General features: G+C 40.0%; 2 protein-coding genes across 7 annotated transcripts in view; one reads left to right on the top strand and one right to left on the bottom strand.

Annotated features, from left to right (window-relative positions):
- Positions 1-130: 130 nt before the first annotated feature.
- On the bottom strand, positions 131-19292 carry LOC148897584 (proton myo-inositol cotransporter-like). 6 transcript variants are annotated; one of them, XM_088995906.1, is made up of 12 exons: positions 19153-19292; positions 16597-17069; positions 15204-15363; positions 12754-12962; positions 11230-11338; positions 10992-11155; positions 9815-9929; positions 8105-8230; positions 7117-7235; positions 5810-5962; positions 4590-4762; positions 131-2224 (listed from the first exon to the last, which is right to left on the bottom strand). In XM_088995906.1, the coding sequence occupies exons 2-12, from the start codon at positions 17015-17017 to the stop codon at positions 2114-2116; spliced, it is 1860 nt and encodes a 619-aa protein (XP_088852032.1). In that variant the 5' UTR covers positions 17018-17069; positions 19153-19292; the 3' UTR covers positions 131-2113. The 6 variants fall into 6 exon arrangements, 5 of the variants coding, with proteins under 5 accessions (XP_088852032.1, XP_088852033.1, XP_088852030.1 ...); XM_088995907.1 differs by lacking the exon at positions 19153-19292 and adding an exon at positions 17345-17492; XM_088995904.1 differs by lacking the exon at positions 19153-19292 and having other exon boundaries at positions 131-1996; positions 2156-2224; positions 16597-17326.
- A 246-nt stretch (positions 19293-19538) lies between these two features.
- Positions 19539-23458, top strand: part of LOC148897583 (leucine-rich repeat serine/threonine-protein kinase 2-like) — a 52452-nt gene continuing 48532 nt past the window's right edge. The window contains 4 exon segments of the mRNA XM_088995885.1: positions 19539-19677; positions 21036-21121; positions 21713-21786; positions 23280-23368. Of these exon segments, the coding sequence (XP_088852011.1) occupies positions 19542-19677; positions 21036-21121; positions 21713-21786; positions 23280-23368 (385 nt within the window). The 5' untranslated portion in view covers positions 19539-19541.

The following is a 23458-nucleotide window of genomic DNA, read 5'->3' as shown; positions in this document are numbered from 1 at the left end:
AGCGACGTGTGACGCCATTTTGATGAAATTAACAAAGGGCCATTTAGTGTGGTGAAACTCAGAAATAACGTAAATTTGTACGGCTGGTTAAAAAAATACTGGTAAAAGGGGGGAAGAACACACTGACATCTTAAAAGCGCTTAAATTATTTATTTCCTTTCGGGAATAAGAACTTTACAATGACTTGTTTTTAAAATTTGGTTTTTAAGCAACTTCAAAGTCACCAAAAACAACATTTTACAAAAATAACAACATATTATACTGCATTTGATATAATGAAATCATTATGTTGCTGGCCCCAAAAAATAACTCCTATATCTTGCAATGTTTTTTTAATCCAAAAATGGAGGGTATAACAACAAAAAAGGCCTTTTATTGGACAGCAACAATATATATATAAATATCATTCAATTTAAAATAAATCCCATCATGAATACAACCAATTCCTTTTCCTATTCACCTCCACTGAGCTCAACTATGTGAGCCACTTGATGAAAAATATTATTCATTTAATGTGTACGATAAATGGTTTACATTCAGATTGTATCAGTCTCTTTCACAATAATTTCTTCACTGGCATTGATGACCAGAGAGGCTAACCAAACATGCATCCTAACTGGGATTGATCGCAGTGAATGAGTTGAACATATCAAAAGATGATCAAAAATTCACGGAAGACATATTTGTATGCCACTGCTGTCTCAGTGTTTGAAAAAAAGGACATCCTTTATCACAGAAGCGGGCTAAGTATGTCATGTAGGCCACATAGCGCTCACATGCTTTAAAGGACAACCGACGTCTCCGGACAAGTTGTGTCCATAATTTGTAAAATGGCTTCAAATGACTTCTACTGAGCGTATTTTAAGAAGATTCCACCGCATATAGCCATATTTTACATTTTAAGACTCGCTCTGAATATTCAGGAAGTCTTGTTTTTGAGTTGGTGACGAGTCTGTACGTGACGTCACGAAAGGACCGCCCCCTGACCGAAAAAAGACACATTGTAGCAGTCCTTCCATCACGTCAATGTATTTTGCTGTAAATGTTTGGTCTGAGAACTGTGTTGCACCCAAAAGCTGCCAGAAGAGGGCATCCAAGCTCCATATAAGGAATTTATCAGCCTGTGGAAGCGGAGGTGGCCACTGGAGGTCGCCATTTGTGCCTCTTTTTTTTGGGTGAGAGATTTTCCCCAAATGTTGCCTCAAAATGGCACATATAATTCTTTAATCGATTGCAAACATGTATGCTTTCTTCTTCAGAAGTATTTGAATCATATTCATAACTGGATGTGTAACAAGAAATCATATTCTCCGAATCTGAAGCCATTGTTTTAATTCACAAGCAATGCAAGACGTATTGGCGTGACGTCACGAACTGGGGGTGGGACTTTCTGAAAATGCCAATTCGCAGCTCAATTTTTTGCAGATTTTGGACACTTTAAGTCATTTTTATTGGTGTTTTGCATTTGGCTAAAAATATCATACTGCGTGTTTTGGGTATTTTAGATGCTATAAAACGTTTTTCTGATGTCAGTTAAAAAAACAAAAAAGTGATGTCGGTTGTCCTTTAAATGTGTACATTATCAAGAGCCTTGCAATAGTTTTATTTATCTGTGTTCCCCCTAATCAAAATTGACATCCAGTATTACTGTTTTTTTCCAATTTCATGAAATCCTTTGTTGATTTATGTACTTTTGTTAAAATCAAAAAGTACAATGTTACATCTTTTAAAAAAAAATATTTCATTAAGCAATTTTTAATGACTGTTTAAACTAATTCTATACACAATTTACCTCCTATGTTTCACCCTCTCTATAAATGACATTGTAAATTTATCCCATTTAAAAATGCGATGTGGCCCTCAAGCACAGTAGTTTGCCCAACTCTGAGATAACCTCTCATCTAGTGAGTCTCACTGGATACTCGTAAGGCACTCTTCTACATGCCAAAGCAATGTGTAGCATAAGGTGCTCAGTATAAAAAGTTGGTCATTTCAGCTGTGGGGTCAGAGGGGGGGGGGGGGGATACATTTCAGAAAAGCGACAGAGTGAACGAATTACATGTGGTTCTAACATTGCCAAGGTGCTTCAATGCAATCAAAATTTTATGCCTTTTCATTTGTTGGTATTAGTTTTTTTTAATTGCTTTTTACTTACAGTGATATAGGCTATGCCATTTTCCAAGCCCACCTTTCCGTTGTCCTTTGGGCTGAATTCCGGACTTTTCTAAAAACATTTCAGCCACTTTTAGTCAAACAATGAAAGCAGTAAAATAAAATACTATTACTTTGTAAAGTGCGCCACCAAAGCACCAAAACATGAGCATGACCCAGGAATGCATTTAAAAAAAAATAGTAAACAACAAAAACCCCATCTCCACTGAGAATACAGTTCTGTTTAATACGGGACTTTTTTGTTGGGATGGCGCAAGAATTGCAAGATGACAAGCTTTGTTTGTAGTCTTTTTTTTCTTCTTCAATCCTGATGTACAGTACTGAACAGAACTGCTTGTGGAGATACAGTGAAAATAATAAGGCAAAGGTCCAAGAACATACCGTACTCTTATCATGTCAATGGAGTGTTCGGTAATAATGTAATAATATCTGTAATTGTGTTCAGTGGTTGAACAGCTAAAGTGCCGTGTTTGGTGATCTACAACCGAAATTTGAACTGACTTGAATCATATTTTTGAAATATGGCAAAAAATAAGACATTGGTTAAAAATGTAGAGCACTTGTGTTGGTGGAGTGTGCCAGTAATAATGTCAAAGTAATAAAAGTAATCTTTCTGTGGCTTTTCACACCCCAACTGTCGTGCATTGTTATCTGAAGGCTTGAGAATCATTTGTTACCGTCACGTGAAAAACAGTCATAATCCGCTGGTTTTTGTCCAACACTTGTTTCTTTGAAAGCACAGCACTTTAAGGCGGTGATTTGAATCTCTGCAAAAAACAGCATTTCACCTGGGGTGTAGACTATCAAATCAAGAGAAACTGGAGGATTGACTAAACTGGTGTGGTCAATATATCCTTTCAATATAAACTGTCAAAGAGGGTCAGAGGATTGAGCATTGAGTTATTTTTGGGACTTCATATTGCACGGCAACTATCACTTATGTGTCTGTGTGATAGAGAGAAAAGAAGTTATCGTATTTAAAAGTTTCATGCCATTGAACACAAGGCCCAAAATGGAAGCACAGAAAATCTGGGGTCGATCTGAGGTGAACAGACACAGCCTGTTAAACTGTCATCTTCATGTAGGAGATCTGGCCTTGGACTAATTTACGACTTGGTGAACTCCATTACAGGAAGAGGTCATTAGCCAGGTTACAAATCTATCAGTTCATGGAATGGGCAACCAATTAAAATGTCCATGTTCTGTTGTTTTATAGTTGTTGGTACTTGGGACGTCCAGGGCCGTGGTATTAATATATGTATGTATTATAATAAATGTGCTATGGTATGGTTATTATTATTATTACTTGAATTTGCATATACTATCAACAAATAGCTTGGCAGAGGGCTGCAGAAGTTGGGCGTCGGTCATGAATGGCTACATCCCCTGCTGGCAGTAAAAGACAATCTTCCTGTGTTCGAGCCTTTGTTCACAGTGTCTGACCGAACATCTCTGACACTCTCTATGAACGTTGTATGTCCAATTATCGATCTATCTAGCCATCCGTCCGTCCGTCCATCCATCCACAGTAACTAAACAAAATGTAAGACGAAAGGTGTACCCGGGTGAAATGAAGCCACAGACTGATCAGAATTGCCTGAGTGGGATGGTAGAAAAAAAAAAGAAAAAAAATCAATACAGTAAGACCTCAACTTACAAACACCTCAACTTACAAACTTTTTGTCTTACAAACGTCAAATTTATGAAAATTAAACCTTATAATAAGCACTATTTTCATAATACACACCCACCACGGCTGGCGGAGTGATCTTCGGCGGAAGCACACGACCGAACAGCACCAGAGGTTAAGTTACTAACAGTCCTTATGGAAGGTGACTCTCCTTCCATAAGCCATCAACGACCATCAAAAAGGTCAATAAAACTTTATTTTACAGAACAGTTTATTTCTTTAATTACAGTCGTCATGTAATGCGCCTCTTTCCAAACAGCAATTCCCTTTGACCTTCGACCTCCAACGCCATTCCATCAAGCCATCAATGACCATCACAATACGATAGCACATTTATTATACATAAAATAAGGTATGTTGTGTGTAGTTTTAAGGCTTATTTAGTTGAAAAGTATATTTTATGGAAACCCGGGAACGGATTATTCCCATTTTAATGGTTTCCTATGGGATTTTTTTTTTTTGAGATACACACTTTTCGCCTTACGCACTCTGTCTGGGAACCAATTAAGTTCGTAAGTTGAGGTCTCACTGTAGGTGCAAATTTTGTGCAATTTGTGTTCTTCACCACTAGAGGGCGGCAGTTAATTTTTTCCTCTGCGCTTCAACAGTCCTCATAAAAACCAACAAAAAAATAAAGCCAGATAGAAAAAGCCAAAATCCCAAATGCCACACTCTAGTCTATGTCGGAGGTGTCGTTGTCAGATGGGAGGTAATTATTTCCCTTTACCCGGATGTATTGGATGTTCTGATTGTTGAGGTTGGAGGAAGTGCCGCAGGAACAGAAAGGTCCCGTGAATAGGTTCTCAATATCCTCAAGTTGCAGGCCCCGAGTCTCGGGCAGGCAGCCCAGCGCGAAGAACACAGCCAGCACGGTGAAGCCCATGTATACGAAGAAGATGCCTAGCAAGGGGGGAAACGCATCAGGTTCATTCCAAGATCCCACGAACCACCCCAAGTCCAATTTCAAAACAAACATTTGAAGCCCCAAATCCGATAATAAAGGCCACACTAAGATTAAGATTAAAATACAGTGATACCTAGGCATACGAACTTAATTGGTTCCCAGAAAGTGTGTGTAAGGCAAAAAGTGTGTATTCCAAATATTAATTTCCCATAGGAATCCATTAAAATGAGAATAATCTGTTCCCAGGTCCCCATAAAACAAAATTTTCAACTAAATAAGCCTTAAAACTACACACAATAAATCTAATTTTATGTATAATAAATGTACTATGGTATTGTAATTAATGGAATGGATAGCTTTTTGCATAAAGTGTCTCAAAGAGCTCTGGGTTGTACATCTTAGAAGTTGTGATATTGCAACAGCAACACACGCAGGCAGACACACTAGAAACTTCATTAATAGTTGGTTCCCTTGCTTGTATGTTCTCTTCAAATTGCACAGATGGCTTGTGCGGGTTATTTGTGGAGCCTGATTGATTTGATATTTTAACCTTGCAATCTACACTCTCCAAAATTCACTGTTTTCTATCCATTTTCTCACCATTTCACTTTAGTTTTTATTGTTTCAAGCTCTGTCGTCTCCCTTTTGTGTGTGTGTGTGTGTGTTTCTGTAACCCCTCCCCCCGCTCACTGCTGCGTGTGTCCCCTCCCTCCTCTCCCATGGATCTTGACCAATCACGTGCGGCTTTAACCGAAGACTCGGGGTGGGGAATAGAGGAAAAAAATAAGCCGGCTGCCATTTGAGGAGCTACCAGAACCGTCTCGTTCGCGAATGACACATCACTCATTGTGGCGCTTCGTGTGTTTCCCGAAAAATAGTTTGTATGCCAAGATTATATTCTCGCGAATTTAATGTTCGTAAAGTGAAAAGTTCGTTAGCTAAAACGTTCGTAAGCCAAGGTATCACTGTATTTCAAAAGTTGAAATTGATGTTGTTGATGGTAACTTTAAACGGCGTCCATTTTTGACAGCCTCTTTGGTTACCTTGATAGGTGATGAGCTCTGCAATGTGAAGAAAGGTGAGCGAGAGGACCACGTTGAAGATCCAGTTGACTCCGGCTGAGCAAGCATTTCCGGTACTGCGGGCCCACAGTGGGTAGATCTCAGAGTTGATAGTCCAAGGCATGGGCCCCATTCCTGACACACAAAAAGTCCCATTTAGTATTTTTTTTTAAACATTTTAGACAACGTACGACTTTTTTTTAAAGAACCTACTGGCTAAAACAGCGTTTAATTTTTCGCACTTTAGCTCATTCACTGCCAGACGAACCAAACCGTGATGGTATTTTAATAAGAACATCAACATTCGCCAAATATGGGAACAATTCCCAATTCAAAAATTAAGAAAGGGTGAAATCGAAGAACAAAAAGTATATCAATAAATACAAATTATAACATACAAATATAAGCATATAATCTCATTCACTGCCAGACGAAAAAATGTGCAAAAACGTGTCCACTCCAGTGCCAGGGTTTTTGTCATTTTCACTCAAATTGCATGACCCGCAGAATATTGACTTATAGTACCACATAAACATTCAATACGGCGTTAGAAACCTTAGACTCTCTTCTTTCATCAGAAAAAAATGAGTTAATTCCTAAGTTAAATGGGTCTGGAGTTATCTGAGCTTGAAATAGGGTCAGATGTACAAAATAGAATACAATACTGTACATACATATGGATTTATATCGCGCTTTAACAATCGTAGGCTCTCTTCTTTCATCAGAAAAAAAAAGTTAATTCTTAAGTTGTATGGGTCTGGAGTTATCTGAGCTTGAAATGGGGTCAGATGTATAAAATACAATACAATACATACATATTGATTTATATAGCTCTTTAACAATCGTAAACTCTCTTCTTTCATCAGATATTGTTTATTTCGAGCTTACTTAGTTGTAGAGTTATCTGCATTGAAAGTGGGGGAGGCTCTACAAAAGGTAAATGCTGCCCCCTCGTGGGAGGGAAAAACATTGCCAGAGGTCTGACCGAAGCTTGAAACACACCCCTCCGCAAGAAAAAAAACTTGAATAAATTCAGGAATGGCGCTCACGGTCATGCTTTTCAATTCCCAAATAAATTCAGGAATGGTAGTGAATGAGTTAATTTATCATCATATCGTATCGCCTGACTCTTCAACGGCCCTTTCAATCATTCCCACATTTTTCTTTAGTCTGCTCCACCTCAGTTAAACGACATGTAAAACGGGTTTATTTTCGGAGAATGCTTGCACCTGCAAGCACATCCTGCGACGCGCCATGCTGAAAAAGGTTTTAAAAGCGTATTTGTAGACCTGGTGCAAAGGAAGTCAAGTAGAGGAGGAGGCCCATCAGTACAATCCAAGAATAAGTCGTAGGGCAAAAGTTGTAGGCCCAGAAAGGACCTTCGAGCGTCTCCGTCTGGTTGGCACACCTGTCCAAATGACATTGCAATGAAAGAAAAAAACAAAACAAATAATGTCATCAAACTTCTTGAAAATGGCTTTAGCAGTATATTTGCAAACAAATCCATTTCTCTTGATCGCTTTGTTCTTGATTTTGACTGCACAAGTTGAGGGGAAATCTTTTGTAGCACGCTAATGACTTTCTGATTTTTTTCCTCTCTTCACTTCTTTTTATTGATCAAACTATCCAACTGAATAGCTACCTAGCTAGATAGCTAGCTATTTGCTATCTGGATGGCTAGCTGGTTATCTAGTTGGCTATATATTAGCTCACTTCGCTAGCCAGCTGGCTATTAGCTATCTTTTAGCTAGCTTTCTTTCTTTTTCAATTACTTACGGGTTGAGTGAAGGCTGGCGCGTGTGGCTGCCACTGCTCACTGACTTATCTTGTGACTGTAAAGTGACCTTGAGAGTTTTGAAAGGCACTTATAAATAAAATATTATTATTATTATTATTATTATTATTATTATTATTATTATTATTATTATTATTATTATTATTATTATTATTATTATCTAGAACTGCTTCATGTCACAGAGAGGGAACAGCAAGTGCTGAAGAATGAAAGACTCTGTCTTTGTGTTGTCATGTTATTTAGTTTTTTTTTTTGTTCTTTTGACTTCAAGACGGCGCCGCGAGAGTGTCTGCCTTTCCAGCAGCTCCTGTATTTTGTTTTTCTACTTCTTTCTTTCCTTTCATTACTTTGCTGTTGTGAAATGTAAATTTCTCCACTGTGTGACGAATAAAGGTAAATACAATCCAATTCAAACAGCTTTCAATAAACATCTCCCTTGAACATTCCCATCAAAAAAATCTGCGTCAAAATGGCAACTTTACCATCCCCACGCCGAGTGCTCGGTGGTCTTTGGATTGACGGGCAGGCAGGTGGAGTCAAAAACACCACTGCTGTTCTCGTGGTAGCAAAATCCACAAGCGGGATTCAACATGCAGTCTCCGCAGAAACTGGTGAGAGCAACCAAGGATACATGAAGACCAGACGTATATACAGACGCTGCCCTACTTTCAAACATTCGAGTTATGAAGTATGTTCGAAAAAAAGTAACATATGTAGTATTCTCTCCAGTTGTACATGTACATAACTTGATAGAGCATATATTTTATTAAATGTTTATTTTTCAGTACAAACCAATACAGTTTACTTAAAAAAGCCTTTACATACTTATATAAACCTTAAAGGACAACCGATGTCTCCGGACAAGTTGTGTCCATAATTAGTCAAATGGCTTCAAATGACTTCTACTGAGCGTATTTTAAAAAGATTCCACCGCATATAGCTATATTTTACGTTTTAAGACTCGCGCTGAATATTCCGGAAGTCTTATTTTGAGTTGGTGACGAGTCCTCACCCTACGTCACTGAAGGAACGCCCCTCACCGAGTAAGGATATACCTTGCATCACCTCAATGCATTTTGCGGTACTTTGTTTGGTCTGAAAACTTCGTGTTGATCTGTGTTGATGGCGAAATTAGAAGGGAAACACAGAAATAACGCAATGGTGAATCGTTGTATCTTACGAGACAACTCTTTGATATTTGTTGACAAAAATTCCAAGGTGAGGAATAAAACAATTTCCAAAGGAGCTCTGCCGCCATCTTCTGCATTTTCTGTGACACTACACATCAGTCTTGATCCGTCAAAATGACCCTGAAGACCTCCTTTAATCGATTGCAAACATTTATACTTTCCTCTTCAGAACTATTTGAATCATATTCATAACTGGATGTGTAAAAAGAAAGCATATTCTCCGAATCTGAAGCCATTGTTTTGATTCTCGAGCAAGGCAAGACATCTTGGGGTGACGTCACCAACTGGGGGCGGGACTTTCTGAAAATGCCCAATTCGCAGCTCAATTTTTTGCAGATTTTGGACACTTTAAGTCAGGGGTGTCAAAGTCATTTTTTGCCGCGGGCCACATTGTAGTTATGGTTTCCTCTCGAGGGCCGTTATGCATTTGGGGAACCCATTAGAATGTTTAAATCCCTTCAAATATTACATATAGAGCACACAGCAAATTAATGAATAACTCGTTTTCAAATCTGAAGTCAAGAATAATGACTTTTATTGTGGTTGACATCCAAAAATATGAAATTTTGGCTCAGATTTTAGCAATCATCATGGAATTTAACAACTTTGATTTGCTTCCGCGGGCCGAAAAAAATGATGTGGCGGGCCGGATTTGACCCGCGGGCCTTGACTTTGACACCTGTGCTTTAAGTCATTTTTATTTGTGTTTTGCATTTGACTAAAAATTTCAGCCTGCGTGTTTTGGGTATTTTAGATGCTATAAAACGTTTTTCTGATGTCAGTTAAAAAACAAAAAAGTGACGTCGGTTGTCCTTTAAACATACTTACAGTATATAAGCCTAAACATACATTCCATACTAAAATATAGCACTGAAGCAACTTATGAGCAAATTCACCTTACGAACGACTGTTTGAACATATCTCGTTCATAAGTTAGGGAGCGTCTATAATAGGAAATTTAAAAAAAAGCAATATTATCAGAGCCAGGGGATTTGTATTTACCCATACTGTGCGCAGGAGGAGTTGTGGGAGTCGGGTGGATGTACTGTCACAGGGGGAGAATACTGCGCTGACAGCAAGAAGCCAACTGACAGAACACTGAGGCTGAGAGCTGTACCTACAACCATCAAAATATTAAAAAAATATGTAAATTAAATTTTAAACATTTAAAAAGTATGATAATGGATGCATACGATAGGGTCCTGAAACCTATTGTGTCAATACATGATCATTCAAACCCAATTCTAATCAAGTTGAGGCACTGTGTTTCTAGATTTGTTAAATCAACTACATTTATGATCAAGACAAAGGCATTTTTGTTGTTGTTGCAATTCTCTCAATTTGTTATTTTGGTCTCTGACAAAACGATACATCAATATGATTTTGAGTTTATTCATTTTTGTATACATTTTTACATGAAATATTTGCAGACTGGAAGCGGTAATGAGTGTGTGCTGGAACCTATCCCAGCAGTCTTTGTGCAGAAGCTAACCATGCCACCCGGTAATATAGTCCGCTAAAATAATTCATACTTGACTGTTCTTAACTCATTCACTGCCGATGTGCAAAAATGTGTCCACTCCAGTGCCAGGGTTTTTGTCATTTTCACTCAAATTGAAGAACCCACAGAATATTCAGTTTTAGCACTCCATAAACATTCAATGCAGCGTAAGAAAGTTATCTGAGCTTGAAATGGAGTCATGACCAAAATACAATACAAACATATTGATTTACATAGCACTTTCATAACCTTAGACTCTCTTCTTTCATCCGAAAAAAAAAGAGTTAATTCCTAAATTATAAGTGTCTGGAGTTATCTGAGGTTGAAATGGGCGGTGGCAGTCCAAAATACAATACAATACATACATATTCATTTTATAGCGCTTTAACAACAACTGAAGCTGTAACAAAGCGCTAACATGGGAAAAAAAGCAAATGCTGCTCCCTTCATGGAAGAGAAAAACATTGCCAGAGGTCTGACCAACGCTTTATTGGAACCCCCGCAAGAAAAAAAAAAAACGACAATTGCGCTCCACATCACACTTTTCAATTCCCAAATAAATTCGAGAATGGCAGTGAATTAGTTAATAGTCATAATAAAATAAATACAGTGAAAATATACATTGAATGCTCATAAGTATACATAAGTTGAGTTGAGTAATTCACTGTCAGAACTCACCAGTGAGACTAGCCAGCGTTAGCTTCCTGCGCCCGACTCTGTCCACAAGCCAGATGCTGAGGGACGTGCATACAAAATTGGTCCCGGCGGTGACGGCAGACAACCAGATGGCCTGCCTCTCATCACGCACACCCGACATCTGCAGAATGGTGGCACTGTAGTACCTGGAAAGAGAAGAAGAGAAGGTCATACAAGGCGTCAGAAAGTGAGATTTAAAAAATGGGCAGGGAAGACTGACATGACGGTGTTGATGCCCGTCAACTGCTGGAACATCTGAAGGCCGCAACCAACGATTAGAGCCCTTCGAGTGGGCCCATGGCCAAGGATGCGCAGAAAAATGATCCCGCCTGAACAAAAAACACATTTTACATTTTCAATTCGCATAATTCACCCGATTCAAACTATTCAAATGACAAAATCCCCAACTGATTTCCTTGCAAAAATACATACAGACGGTCCCCAACTTACGAACGAGATACGTTCTGAAGAGTCATTCGTAAGGTGAATTTGTTCATAAGTTGCTTCTGCGCTATATTTTGTATGTAATGTATGTTTAAGGATTCTATAAGTATGTTTAAAGGACAACCGACGTCACACCAAGACGCCTTGCATTGCTATTGAATCAAAACAATGGCTACAAATTCGGAGAATATGCTTTCTTGTTACACATCCAGTTATGAAAATGATTCAAATGGTTCTGAAGAGGAAAGCATACATACGATTAAAGAATTTATTTGTGCCATTTTGAGGCAACATTGGGGAAAATCTCTCACCCAAAAAAAAGAGGCACAAAATGGCGACATCACCTCCGTTTACACAGGCTGATAAATTCCTTATATGTCGCTTGGACGCCCTCTTCTGGCCTTCTGGTGGCTTTTGGGTGCAACACGAGGTCACCAGACCAAACAAGTACAGCAAAATACATTGACGTGATGGAAGGACCGCGACAATGCGTCTTTTTTATGGTCAAGTGACGTCACGTACGGACTTGTAACCAACTCAAAAACAAGACTTCCTGAATATTCAGCGCAAGTCTTAAAACGTAAAATATAGATATATGCGGTGGAATCTTATTAAATACGCTCAGTAGAAGCCATTTTACAAATTATGGACACAACTTGTCCAGAGACGTTGGTTGTCCTTTAAGGCTTGTATAAGTAACATGTATTAGTTTGTACTAAAAAAAACTAATAAAATATATACTCTATAAAGATATGTACATGTACAACTGGAGAGAATACTACATATGTTACTACAAAAATGTTCTTATGCACATACAGTAAAGTCTCGTTATATCGATATCGGATATATCGATAGTCCCGGTTATATCGATACTATTTCTATGCACGCACGGAGAAAATTACATGCAAACAGGGTCGGATATATCGATAGTCCCGGTTATATCGATATTTTTTCGGACTCCCTTGAATATCGATATAACGAGACTTTACTGTATATACATACATACATACATACAGTATAAACACATATATACACATACATATACACACACATATACACACACATATATATACATATATATACACACACATATATATACACACACATATACATATACACACACATACATATATATACACATATATATATATATATACATATATATATATATATACATACATATATATATATATTTTCTATTTGGATATATATTATGATATACTAATGGGCGCTTAAAATGAAATGTATTATTATTATTAAATATGAAACAGACTGACAGCTGATATTGTCCCCAGCTCACCTCCCCTCAGCTCTTTTTCCTCCTCTTCAATGCTGGTCCGGATATAATCAAACTCCTCATCCACGTCCTGGCAGCCTCGGATGCGACTCAAGACCTGGCGAGCCTCCTCTTTCCGGCCTTTCTGCAGAAGCCAACGGGGACTCTCGGGCAGGAAGAGGAAGCCCACAAATTGCAAGATGGAGGGCAGCACTGACAGACCTAACATGTACCTGGAGCAATGAAAAATGGAGATTCAAGGGAGGGGAAGATCCAGACAAATATTAATTTTATTTTGTCTTTCTTCTAATTATTGATTAGAATTTATTTGTCAGTCTAATTCTTTTTTTTTTAATTTCCTTAACAATTGTGTCCTTGAGAGTTTTGAAAGAGGCTTAGAAATACATTGTATTATTGTTATTATAATTGGGTAGTACAAAGCCCATCGCGGTGACATGCGCAGCTTTACATTACAACCCATAGGGCTGAGTTTGTTAACTATTAAATTACCGCAATAAAAAAGTCATTATGTGCTGAGTCATGACCACATTGCGGTGTGTGTGTGTGTGTGTGACATAAACAAGCCAACGCAAAGATTATCACAGAGCTATGAAAGTCGAATCCGCCAAAGATATCCAATTTAACTCATTCACTGCCAGATGATCAGCAAAAGTGTCCACTCCAGTGCCAGGGTTTTTGTTATTGTCACTTAAATTCCTGTAGTTAACTGTGGAAAGCTTAAAATGACACGACGACGTGGCTCTTGAATACTGGGGGGGAAAAAAGAGTTTAAAAGCTTGTTTTGTTTCATCATAAAGAAACTAAACTCCCACGGACTAAAAAAAAAAAAAAAAAGATGTTGCAAAGCTTGTTTTGAACATCACAATCGCCCCATACCTTTTTCCGGAAAGTAATTACTAAGTATTGTTAAGCGTGAATTAATCATTGGCCAAAAAACAAAGAAATAATAACATTAAACAAGCGAATTGAGAGGCTAATAGCATAACTGCCTATAGAATTTTAACTTGTGCGATCATATGTGTGTGCTAATAGTTAGACCTCACACACGAATTCATCTCAAAGTCCTTCACGGGCAGACAGTTAACAGATATTTGCTACATTACAGACACTCTCCAACATACAAACATTTGAGTCACGAATGATAGTACGGTACATATTAAATATTTTGGGGGTACATTATGTCAAAAAAATATTTGGACAGAGATGCTTTAAGATTTTGTATTGCGCGCCTTTTTCGGGCCGAGCTTGCTTGCGATTGGCTGTGTAGAGTATGTGGGCGGGGAGGAAATCCCTCTTCCCAGTTGACACTCCAGGAGGACGTGATGCATAACAAAAAGTAATGGCTGCTTGATGTAGAATAAGAAGTGATTATATTTAAAGGTTTCATGCTTTTATATGCTTAGTCAACATGTGTGACTCGAATACACAATTGAAGCACAGACAACCTGGGGTCAATCTGAGGTCAACAGACACAGCTTGTTAAACTGTCATCTTCATCTAGGAGATCTGGCCTTGGACAGAATTTAGGACTTGGGAAACTCCTTTACCACAGGAGCAATTTATGACTTGAAACTCCTTCACAGGAAGAGCTCATTAGCCAGGTTACAAATTTATTAGTTCATGGAAAAGACAATATTTTATTGCTTACAGCTGTTCGTGCTTAGAACACAAGAGGTGTGGTATTCTAATCAAGAAAACTATGTTTTACTAATGTATCACTTAAATTTGCATATACTCTCAATAAATAGCTTGGCAGAGGGCTGCAGACTTCAGACGTCTGTCATGAATGGCTGCGTCTCCTGCCGGCAGTAAAAGACAATCTTTCGAGGTTCGAGTCTTTGTCCACAGTGTCCGATCGAACATCTCTGACACTGCTTTAGTAATGGCGTACTGAAGACCCATGGATATACTGTATGTTGTCGTAGGACAGTAGGTGTGAATTTATTTTATGACTGTTAGAGCCTCCGTGTTTTATACTTGACTTAAACACACATTCCATACATAATATAGCACTGAAGCAATTTACGAACAAATTCACCTTACGAACGACCGCTCGGAACGTATCTCGTTCGTAAGGTGAGGAGTGTCTGTACTTGATTTTAGGGAATGTCCAAGTGCCGTTTGTTGAATGTGTTTTGTTTCAGAGAAAACATTCAAATATGACACCACACCTCTGCCATTAGGCAAACTGAGCAAAATTTAAAACGATGGTACGTCCAAAACAGAAAGCCTGGAGCATAACTCACAAAGTAACGTGTCACGCGACGTTGTGTGAAACTGACACTGAGAGCTAAACTGCCTTTCAAACGAAGTTCAACTCAGGCCGACAGACAGGTCACTTCACAACGTTATTCGCATCTTTGTTTTGTTACGGTGAGTTGTCACAACCGGTTTGTTTAGTTACAATCGCACCGCATAGCTGCACAATGTTGATTGACGTCAACGTGACTTACCTCCACCCATCGTGTTTCATGTAACTGAAGGCGCCGTCCACCACGCTGGCAATGAACTGTCCGGCGGTAATAAGGACGGTGATGACAGTGACCAGTTGACCTCGCATGTGAGGGGGCGACACCTCGGCGATGTATACGGGGAGAGTCATGGAGGCCACGCCTGGTGGGAACAAATCCTCTTTTAGTAAGATGCAGTAATATTTGTTGTTTGCCCAGACACTAAAGAATACATACTTCATGTGTTGCTGCACCGTTGGTGTTCAAATCAGAATCAGAAAGCCTTTAATTGTCCCACAATGGGGAAATTTGCAATCTGTAGCAGCAAAATTGAAAGTGGCAGGGGGGTGAAAAAAGAAATAAAAAATTGGGAAAAATGGGAATAATATTGAGACATTAATACTATTCTTTAACCTGCTCGTGTTTGTTTTGTATTGCGCATTAGCATTAAGCTTGTTGATGTTCTTCAGGCAAAGCTATGTGCTTGTCTTAATTGGATTGGATTAGCCTTTAATAGTCTTGTAGTGGAGAAATTTACATTTAGTGATGAAAGGAAGAGGAAAGGAAAGAAAGAAGTAGAAAAACAAAATACAAGAGCTGCTGAAAAGGCAGCCACTCTCGTGGCGCCATATTGAGGTGAAAAGAACAAAAAAACTCAATAAATAAGATGACAACACAAAGATACAGATAGTCATTCAATCTTAAGCACTTTCTGCATAATTATTTTTGTTTTATGTTTAGTTTGCTGATTGACTTATTTCATTAAGTTGTACTAAAATCCAAATTATGACTTTCTCCAACTAAAATTAGGGACCGTATGGAGAGCCAACATGTATGTTAACTCATTCACTGCCAGACGATATGCAAAAATGTGTCCACTCCAGGGCCAGGGTTTTTGTCGTTTTCACTCGAATTCCAGGACTCACAGAATATTGAGTTTTAGGACTAAATAAACATTGAATTCAGCGGTATGAACTTTGAACTCTCTTTTATCATAAAAAATGAGTTATTTCCTAAATTATATGGGTCTGCAGTTATATGAGCTTGAAATGAGGGTGGCTGTCCAAAATACAATGCAATACATACATATTGGTTTATATAGCGCTTTAACAACAGCTGAAACTTGAACAAAGCGTTAACATGGAAAAAAGGGAAATGCTGACTCCTTATGGAAAAGAAAAAAACTTGCGGGAGGCCATGGCCAGCGCTTTATCGGCACCCAAGCATGAAAAAACAAATTCGGGAATGGCGCTCTACGTCATATTTTCAATTCCCGAATAAATTCGAGAATGGCAGTGATTGAGTTAATTCATGGTTTGTTTGTTTTTTAATCTTGTTAATTTCCATTGAAATCTCCAGTTTCAAAAAAATCTTGCGATTACCAACATAAACTCACCAATCCCCAGGCCAACTATGATCCTGCCCACGAGGAGAACCTCCTTGTTGGGCGCGAACGTCATGAACAACCCGCCGAAAGTGAAGATGAAACTGGCCAGCAGCGTGCACTTCCTCCGCCCCAGCACCCCATTGAGGAAGCCACCGCACAGGCTGGAGATGGCAGCTGCCCCCACCGTACTGGAGACTACCAGCTCCTGCCACAAAGTGTTGAGGTTCATCTCTCGCTTAAGGAGTAACATGGCTCCCGACACCACACCGGTGTCATAGCCGAAGAGGAAGCCACCCAGGGCTGAGAAGAAGGCCAGCACGAAGACAAAGGGCTGCGTGGAGGGCTTCCGGGACAGGGTGTCCGATGATGACGAGTTGATGAGACGCCGCTCACCATCGTCCTCTGCTGCAGTGTCATTTTTTATGCCCATGTTGACGAGTCCGCTACTGCTGAAGCCCGTCAAGCTGTACTCGTCATCCTGCCTGTTGCACATGGGAAGTGGGGAAGGAGGGGGTCGATCTCAGACGTAAAACAACTTTTCCTTGTCTCTCCCTCACTCGGAAGCTGTCAAGTCTCTGTGGGCGTGCATCAAAAACCTCCAATCTTCACTTCACACTTGTCGGACATTATTTACGAGACGTGCACTTCATCAAACATGTTTTTCGAGAAGAATCTGACACCCTAATTTCGATCATTTGAACGAGCTAATGTGCTAATTTCCAAAATCTATTCTACTTTTTGCAAAGGAAAAACTCACTCGAGCGTCGTGTCATGTGTGGTGAGAAGGAAGGTGAAAGGGCAGGCGACTTTGGACGACTTAGTTAAATTATTTCTGCCGGGATGCTACAAGACTCTGGGAGTCGCTGTGCCGCCATGTTTGTGCGACGTCACCACCGACCCTACGAACGCCCACCGCTGCGTGACGTAATACACATGCGTCGATTGTAACACGACAAAAAAAAGTGGAACTTTCTTAAATAAAAATTCCCTGCCAATAAAGCCACAAATACATATATATTTAATGTTAATTATATACCATATAAGTATGCATAAGATCACTAACTTTTTTTTATAAAAATAATTTACCTCGATCTATTATGTATTTTATTTGAACTTAAAACCTGTTGAGAATATGCACATTGCAGTCATTGAAGGTCGAGCCATAACAATAATCAATCGCTGATTTGTTTGTAAAGCAAGAAATATGGCATTCCTAGTAATACAATTGTCATAAATCTCTTTCCCATTAAAATTGTATGTTTGTTCCGTTTTCATTTTGTCGCACTCCTGTTTTATTTCGACGCATTTGTGGATACTTTTTCTGTTTTGACACTCAGTCCGTTGGTGGCACTGGCAGGTTGTGAATGCACACTTAGTACTGTCGCATAAATAAATAGATTATTATCATATTTATTTATTTATTTAAACTTATTTATACTTTTCCTTTGACAATTCAATGGTACCATGATATGGATGTGGCTATGATAAATTGTCACGAACACAGTTTTTTTAGGCAGCAGACAACATAACAAAACTGGGATGGTTACTTTTCCCCTTTTATCCATTGTCAAGTGCCAACAACAGCAATGTGTTTTTTAATCATTTAGAGAACCAATATATGAGGAATAATACTGCTAAACCCCACGATAATGATCGTAAAGTTAATGAATTGAGACAGACGGTCACCTCACACTGATGACAATTAACATTTTGGAATGAAGTTCAAATTTGAAATTTAAAGCCCCCCCCCACACACACACACACACACACACACACACACACACACACACACACTGTTTGTTGTGTATAGAAAAAAAAACTCGACAAGCATGTCGTACTCGTTTGACAACTTTTCATGACAAATGCTTGCGGTAATACAGTATTCATTTGCCAAAGCATTTGAACATGCTTAAGCTCCAAACAGTTATTAATTGTCTTTCAACGGTTTTTTATACTTTAATGCTCATTAAACCAGTGTATTCTAATCCCAATATTTCATTTTACAACACACGTTGTTTGTTGTTTTTTTCTGTATATGCACTTTCGACAAAAAAAAATCGGTTCCAGGTATGAATTGCGCGGAAAAGAAATTGCATTAATGTTGCTTTGTTTTACATACAATGTGTTTAAAATGGCATTAGAGTGTATTTTCAATTTATTATTTTAATGCATCTGGACGGCGGTGAGGAGTGTGCTGACGATGTATTTCTACGAACTTGAACTCGAAGATTTTTCACCAGGAAATCTATCAATTGATCCAATCTATTTTCGTCGTGGTATAAAATAAGACAAAGCTCGTTAAAACGGGCGGAATTATTTCTTTGCTAGATCATCGATAGGAAAAATACAGTGGATTTTTCCATTGCAGTAGGGCGCCATTGGTAGGGCGCCATTGGTCAATCCCGATGCTTTACATATCGCAGCTGTCACCAGACACCGGCGTACGTAGAAGATAGAAGAAGGGGGCAGTTTAGGGGCAGTTCACTTGTCAATTTTAAACGGTCGTTTACATAACGCCACTAAGACATAAAACCGTCCAATATTTCGAATGAACGAGTTACTCACCAAGTTTAAATGACGGGCACGTTATGGTCGGCGATAAGAGACAATCATGTACGAGCTTTAGAGTCCAGTCTCCGACGGGAAGTTTGTTTCCTCTTCCTGTGTGGAGTCATATGATGTGATCGGGGGAGGCAAGAATACGCCTGGTTGTGGCTGTCTGTCAGAGAGAAGAGGAGCACACGCACACGCACACACAAAACAAACAGCGACGAGAAAAAAAAAGAGGAAGGTGAGCGAAAGTTGACTCAGTCGATGAGACATGCATGCGCGCCAATGCGGTGACTCGCAGTCTCCTACGAGGTCCCTCTTCCCGGCCTGAGTGAGGCGCCCGCACGGCCCCTCGGAACTCCTGGGGCTACCATGATCTGACCTCCCGAGGTGCCTTTGACCCGATGGATAACAAAGAGGAACTGGAGGAGAATCTGAGGAAGCTCCTGGTTAGGCTCAGGAGCCCGCAGGAGGATAGACAGCTGTGTACGCTCATCCAGATTCTTCAGGATTTGCTCTTCTTGTCGCACACCAACCATGGTAGGGGCAATTTGTGGCTGCATGTGCATCAATCGTTCAATTCGTCCTTCCCCATTGAGTCACTGTCCAACTAATCATTCAACTACTCTTTCCCTATTTGATCAAATGTCCAACAAGTCTTTCCCGAATAGATCCAACATCCCTTTTGGTCCTTGATTTTCCTGAGTAGACCCCATGCATGACAACTTTCACTTGGACGTCATATGGCCAACGAATCCTTTAACTATTATTTTTCTAATAGATCAATTGTCCAACTTTCCCAAAGGTCCAACTTTCCCAAAGGTCCAACTTTCCCAAATGTCCTCCAACTGTTACTTCAGAATCTTTATTGGCTAAGTGTGTAGAACACACAAGGAATTTGTCTTCGGAAGAAAACGCTGCACTACTATCATCATAAAAAAGACAAATAAGTATGGAGGACACTATAATAAAGGCTAATCTAATATAATTACTTAACTCATTCACTGCCAGACGTGCAAAAATGTGTCCACTCCAGTGCCAGGGTTTTTGTCATTGTCACTTGAATTACAGGACCCCCTGAATGGTGAGTTTTAGGACTACATAAACATTCAATTCAGTGGTAGGAACCTTAAACTGTCTTCTTTCATCAGAAAAAAATAGTTAATTCCTAAATTACATGGGTCTGGAGTTATATGAGCTTGAAATGACGGTGGCTGTCCAAAATACAATGCAATACTTACATACAGTAAGTAAAGTCTCCTTATATCGATATCGGTTATATCGATAGTACTGCTTATTACAATACTATTTCTATGAACGCAGGGAGAAAATTAACATGCCGCAGGATCGGATATATCGATAGTCCGGTTATATCGATATTTTTTCCGACTCCCGAGAATATCGATATAACAAGACTTTACTGTAATTGTTTATACAGCGTTCTAACAACAGATGAAGCTGGAAAAAAGTGCTAACATGTACAAAAGGCAAATGCTGCTCCCTTGCGGATAATAAAAAAAAACATTGCCAGAGGCCATGGCCAGCGCTTTATTGGCATCCAAGCATGAAAAAAAAAAAAACCCGAACAAATTCGGGAATGACGCTCTGTGTCATATTTTCAATTTCCGAATAAATTTCTGAATGGGAGTGAATGAGTTAATGTCCAACAATCTTGTCCAAATAGTCCGTCACTTTCTTTCTTTGTCGATCTTCAGTCTGTCAAACTCATCTTTCCCTTGTATTGGCCAGACTTTCCTGACAACCATCACTGTTTTTGTTGTTCGTAAATGACACTTCGGAAATGTCGCAGATCCGCAAAGCGAAAAACACACAAATTTGAATCTGTGTGAAGAACTGAAGGCTAACCTAATATATCATCTGGTCTCTCTTTATGGCAGCGAGCCAACTGTTTGCAGATAAAGACATCCAGGAGCCACTCATGGCCACGCTGTCATCACACATGGACAGCCGAGGAGTCCAACAGGTACTTGAACGCACCACGATTGTTTGGGTGCTGTCCTCACTGCAAGAAGTAAAAAGGGAATTAGATCCGGTGAAGATATAAACGATTTTCGGCTAGGAAATACTTTTTTAAAATGTGCTGTAACAAGTGGATATATGTTTTTGATCATTTTAAATGTGTTGAAAGTGTGTTGGTGTCACATTCCAATTTGCGACCTACGGGTGGCACTGTTGACCCCGCCACCAGCTGCACAAGTGTTGGTCGTTTTAATTAGTGGCAGTTAAAAGGACTCCCGACTCAACCATTCAGGCTCGGGTCATTGTTTGTTTCACTCTGTCATGTTTGTTTCATCTTGTCATGTTTTCATCCTGGTTTTGTTTGCTACTTTGGACCTTTTTGTTCTGATGACTTTGTTGTTTGAGATTGTGTTCCTGCTGACTTTATTTCATATAATGTGTCAAATACACCCTGCTCCTTCCTCCTGCCTGCTTTTTTGGGGTCCACCTCCACTTTTCAAATCGTGTCAGTTGTCTTGACAAACGGAATTACTATCTTTGATCATGCCGCGTGGATCTTAAAATTGGATGTGAAGACATTATCCTCTCGCCACAGGTGGGGTGGTCACTGCTGTGTCAACTCTTGAAAATTTGCCCAGACATGCTGGAGAGCTTGAACACACCTCACCAGTAAGTCTCCGCATTTCGCTTACAGTCAATTCCATTGCACCCAATCATACTGAGTGAAGGCTGTTTCTATAAGTTTCTCATGTTTCTGTTCTCATCGCTCACTTAAGCCATCCATCCAACCAACCAACCAACCATCCACCCACCCACCCCCATCCATCCATCCTTCCATCCAACCAACCACTCACCTCAAGTTAAATACACCCAACCCCACACATCCATCCATCCATCCATCCATCCATCCATCCATCCATCATCCAACCCAAACCCACCCAATCCCTTCCATCCACCAATCAATTCATCCCTCCATCCAACCACACACCCTATCCCAAACTCACCCAACCCAACGTATCCATCCATCCATCTCAACCACCCAGCCATTCATCCATCCGAACACCCACCCGCCCCAACTCAAATCTACCCAACAACATCCGTCCCAAACCAATCACCCACCCTTCATCCATCCATCCATCCATCCATCCATCCATCCATCCATCCATCCATCCATCATCCAACCCAAACCCACCCAATCCCTTCCATCCACCAATCAATTCATCCCTCCATCCAACCACACACCCTATCCCAAACTCACCCAACCCAACGTATCCATCCATCTCAACCACCCAGCCATTCATCCATCCGAACACCCACCCGTCCGAACTCAAATCTACCCAACACCATCCGTCCCAAACCAATCACCCACCCTTCATCCATCCATCCATCCATCCATCCATCCATCCATCCATCCATCCATCCATCCATCCGTCCATCCCAACCCAAATCCACCCAACCCCATGCATCCCAACCACCCAGCCATTCATCCATCCAAACACCCACCCACCCGAACTCAAACCTACCCAACCCCATCCATCCCAATCCACCCACCCATCATCCATCCATCCATGCATCCATCCATTCATTCAACCACCCACCCACCCATCCCAACCCTAATCCACCCAACCCCATCATCCATTCATCCACCCACCCAAACCCATCCATCCATGCAAACCCATCCATCCATCCATCCATCCCAATCACCCACCCATTTATCCATCCATCCATCCACCCACCCATTCACCAAACACCCTGTGTGCCAGAATTAGTTCCCAAGCTGCACTTTGGAAGCCCTTGTATCTTTGTGGGGGTTATTCATTGACAGAGAGAGTCATGCAGTAAAACATAGCTAATTTCTGGCAAGTAACACTTTTAATATGTCTGTAAAGTGTACACTTAGGTGGGGAAATAAATCTTTCCAATATTATGTAGCATGCTGTTGGCTGAATATGACATCACAGTTGCTCAGGGCGCAGGTAACAACCAATCATGGTTCAGCTTCAGAACACTGGTGAGCTGCGATTGGTTATTACCCGAGCGAGCAACTGCTGTCATTTTCAGTCAATTTTGCTCATATTTCACACACTCCCTTACATGTCAATACAGAACATGACTAATAAATGAATAAAAAACTGGATTTGTGTGTGTGTTTGTGTGAACAGGCAGATCCTCAGGGTTCTGTCGCAGTACCACACAGATAGCCGTGTGGCCATGGTTGCGCTCCAAGCTGTGTCCCTCCTTCTTCGCTCAGGTATTTGCAGCGAGTGCGGATACCGTTGTTGAAAGTACTTTCATTTTGCTGCAGGATTTATTCCCAAATGAGTTTTCTGGTTTTTTTGAC

The sequence above is a fragment of the Hippocampus bargibanti genome, linkage group LG05, assembly GCF_051943395.1.
Source record: "Hippocampus bargibanti isolate YZ-2025 linkage group LG05, ASM5194339v1, whole genome shotgun sequence".
In the NCBI taxonomy this organism is placed as follows: domain Eukaryota; kingdom Metazoa; phylum Chordata; class Actinopteri; order Syngnathiformes; family Syngnathidae; genus Hippocampus; species Hippocampus bargibanti.
The sequence above is the reverse complement of the archived record's forward strand: the minus strand, read 5'-3'. Positions and strand labels throughout refer to the sequence as shown.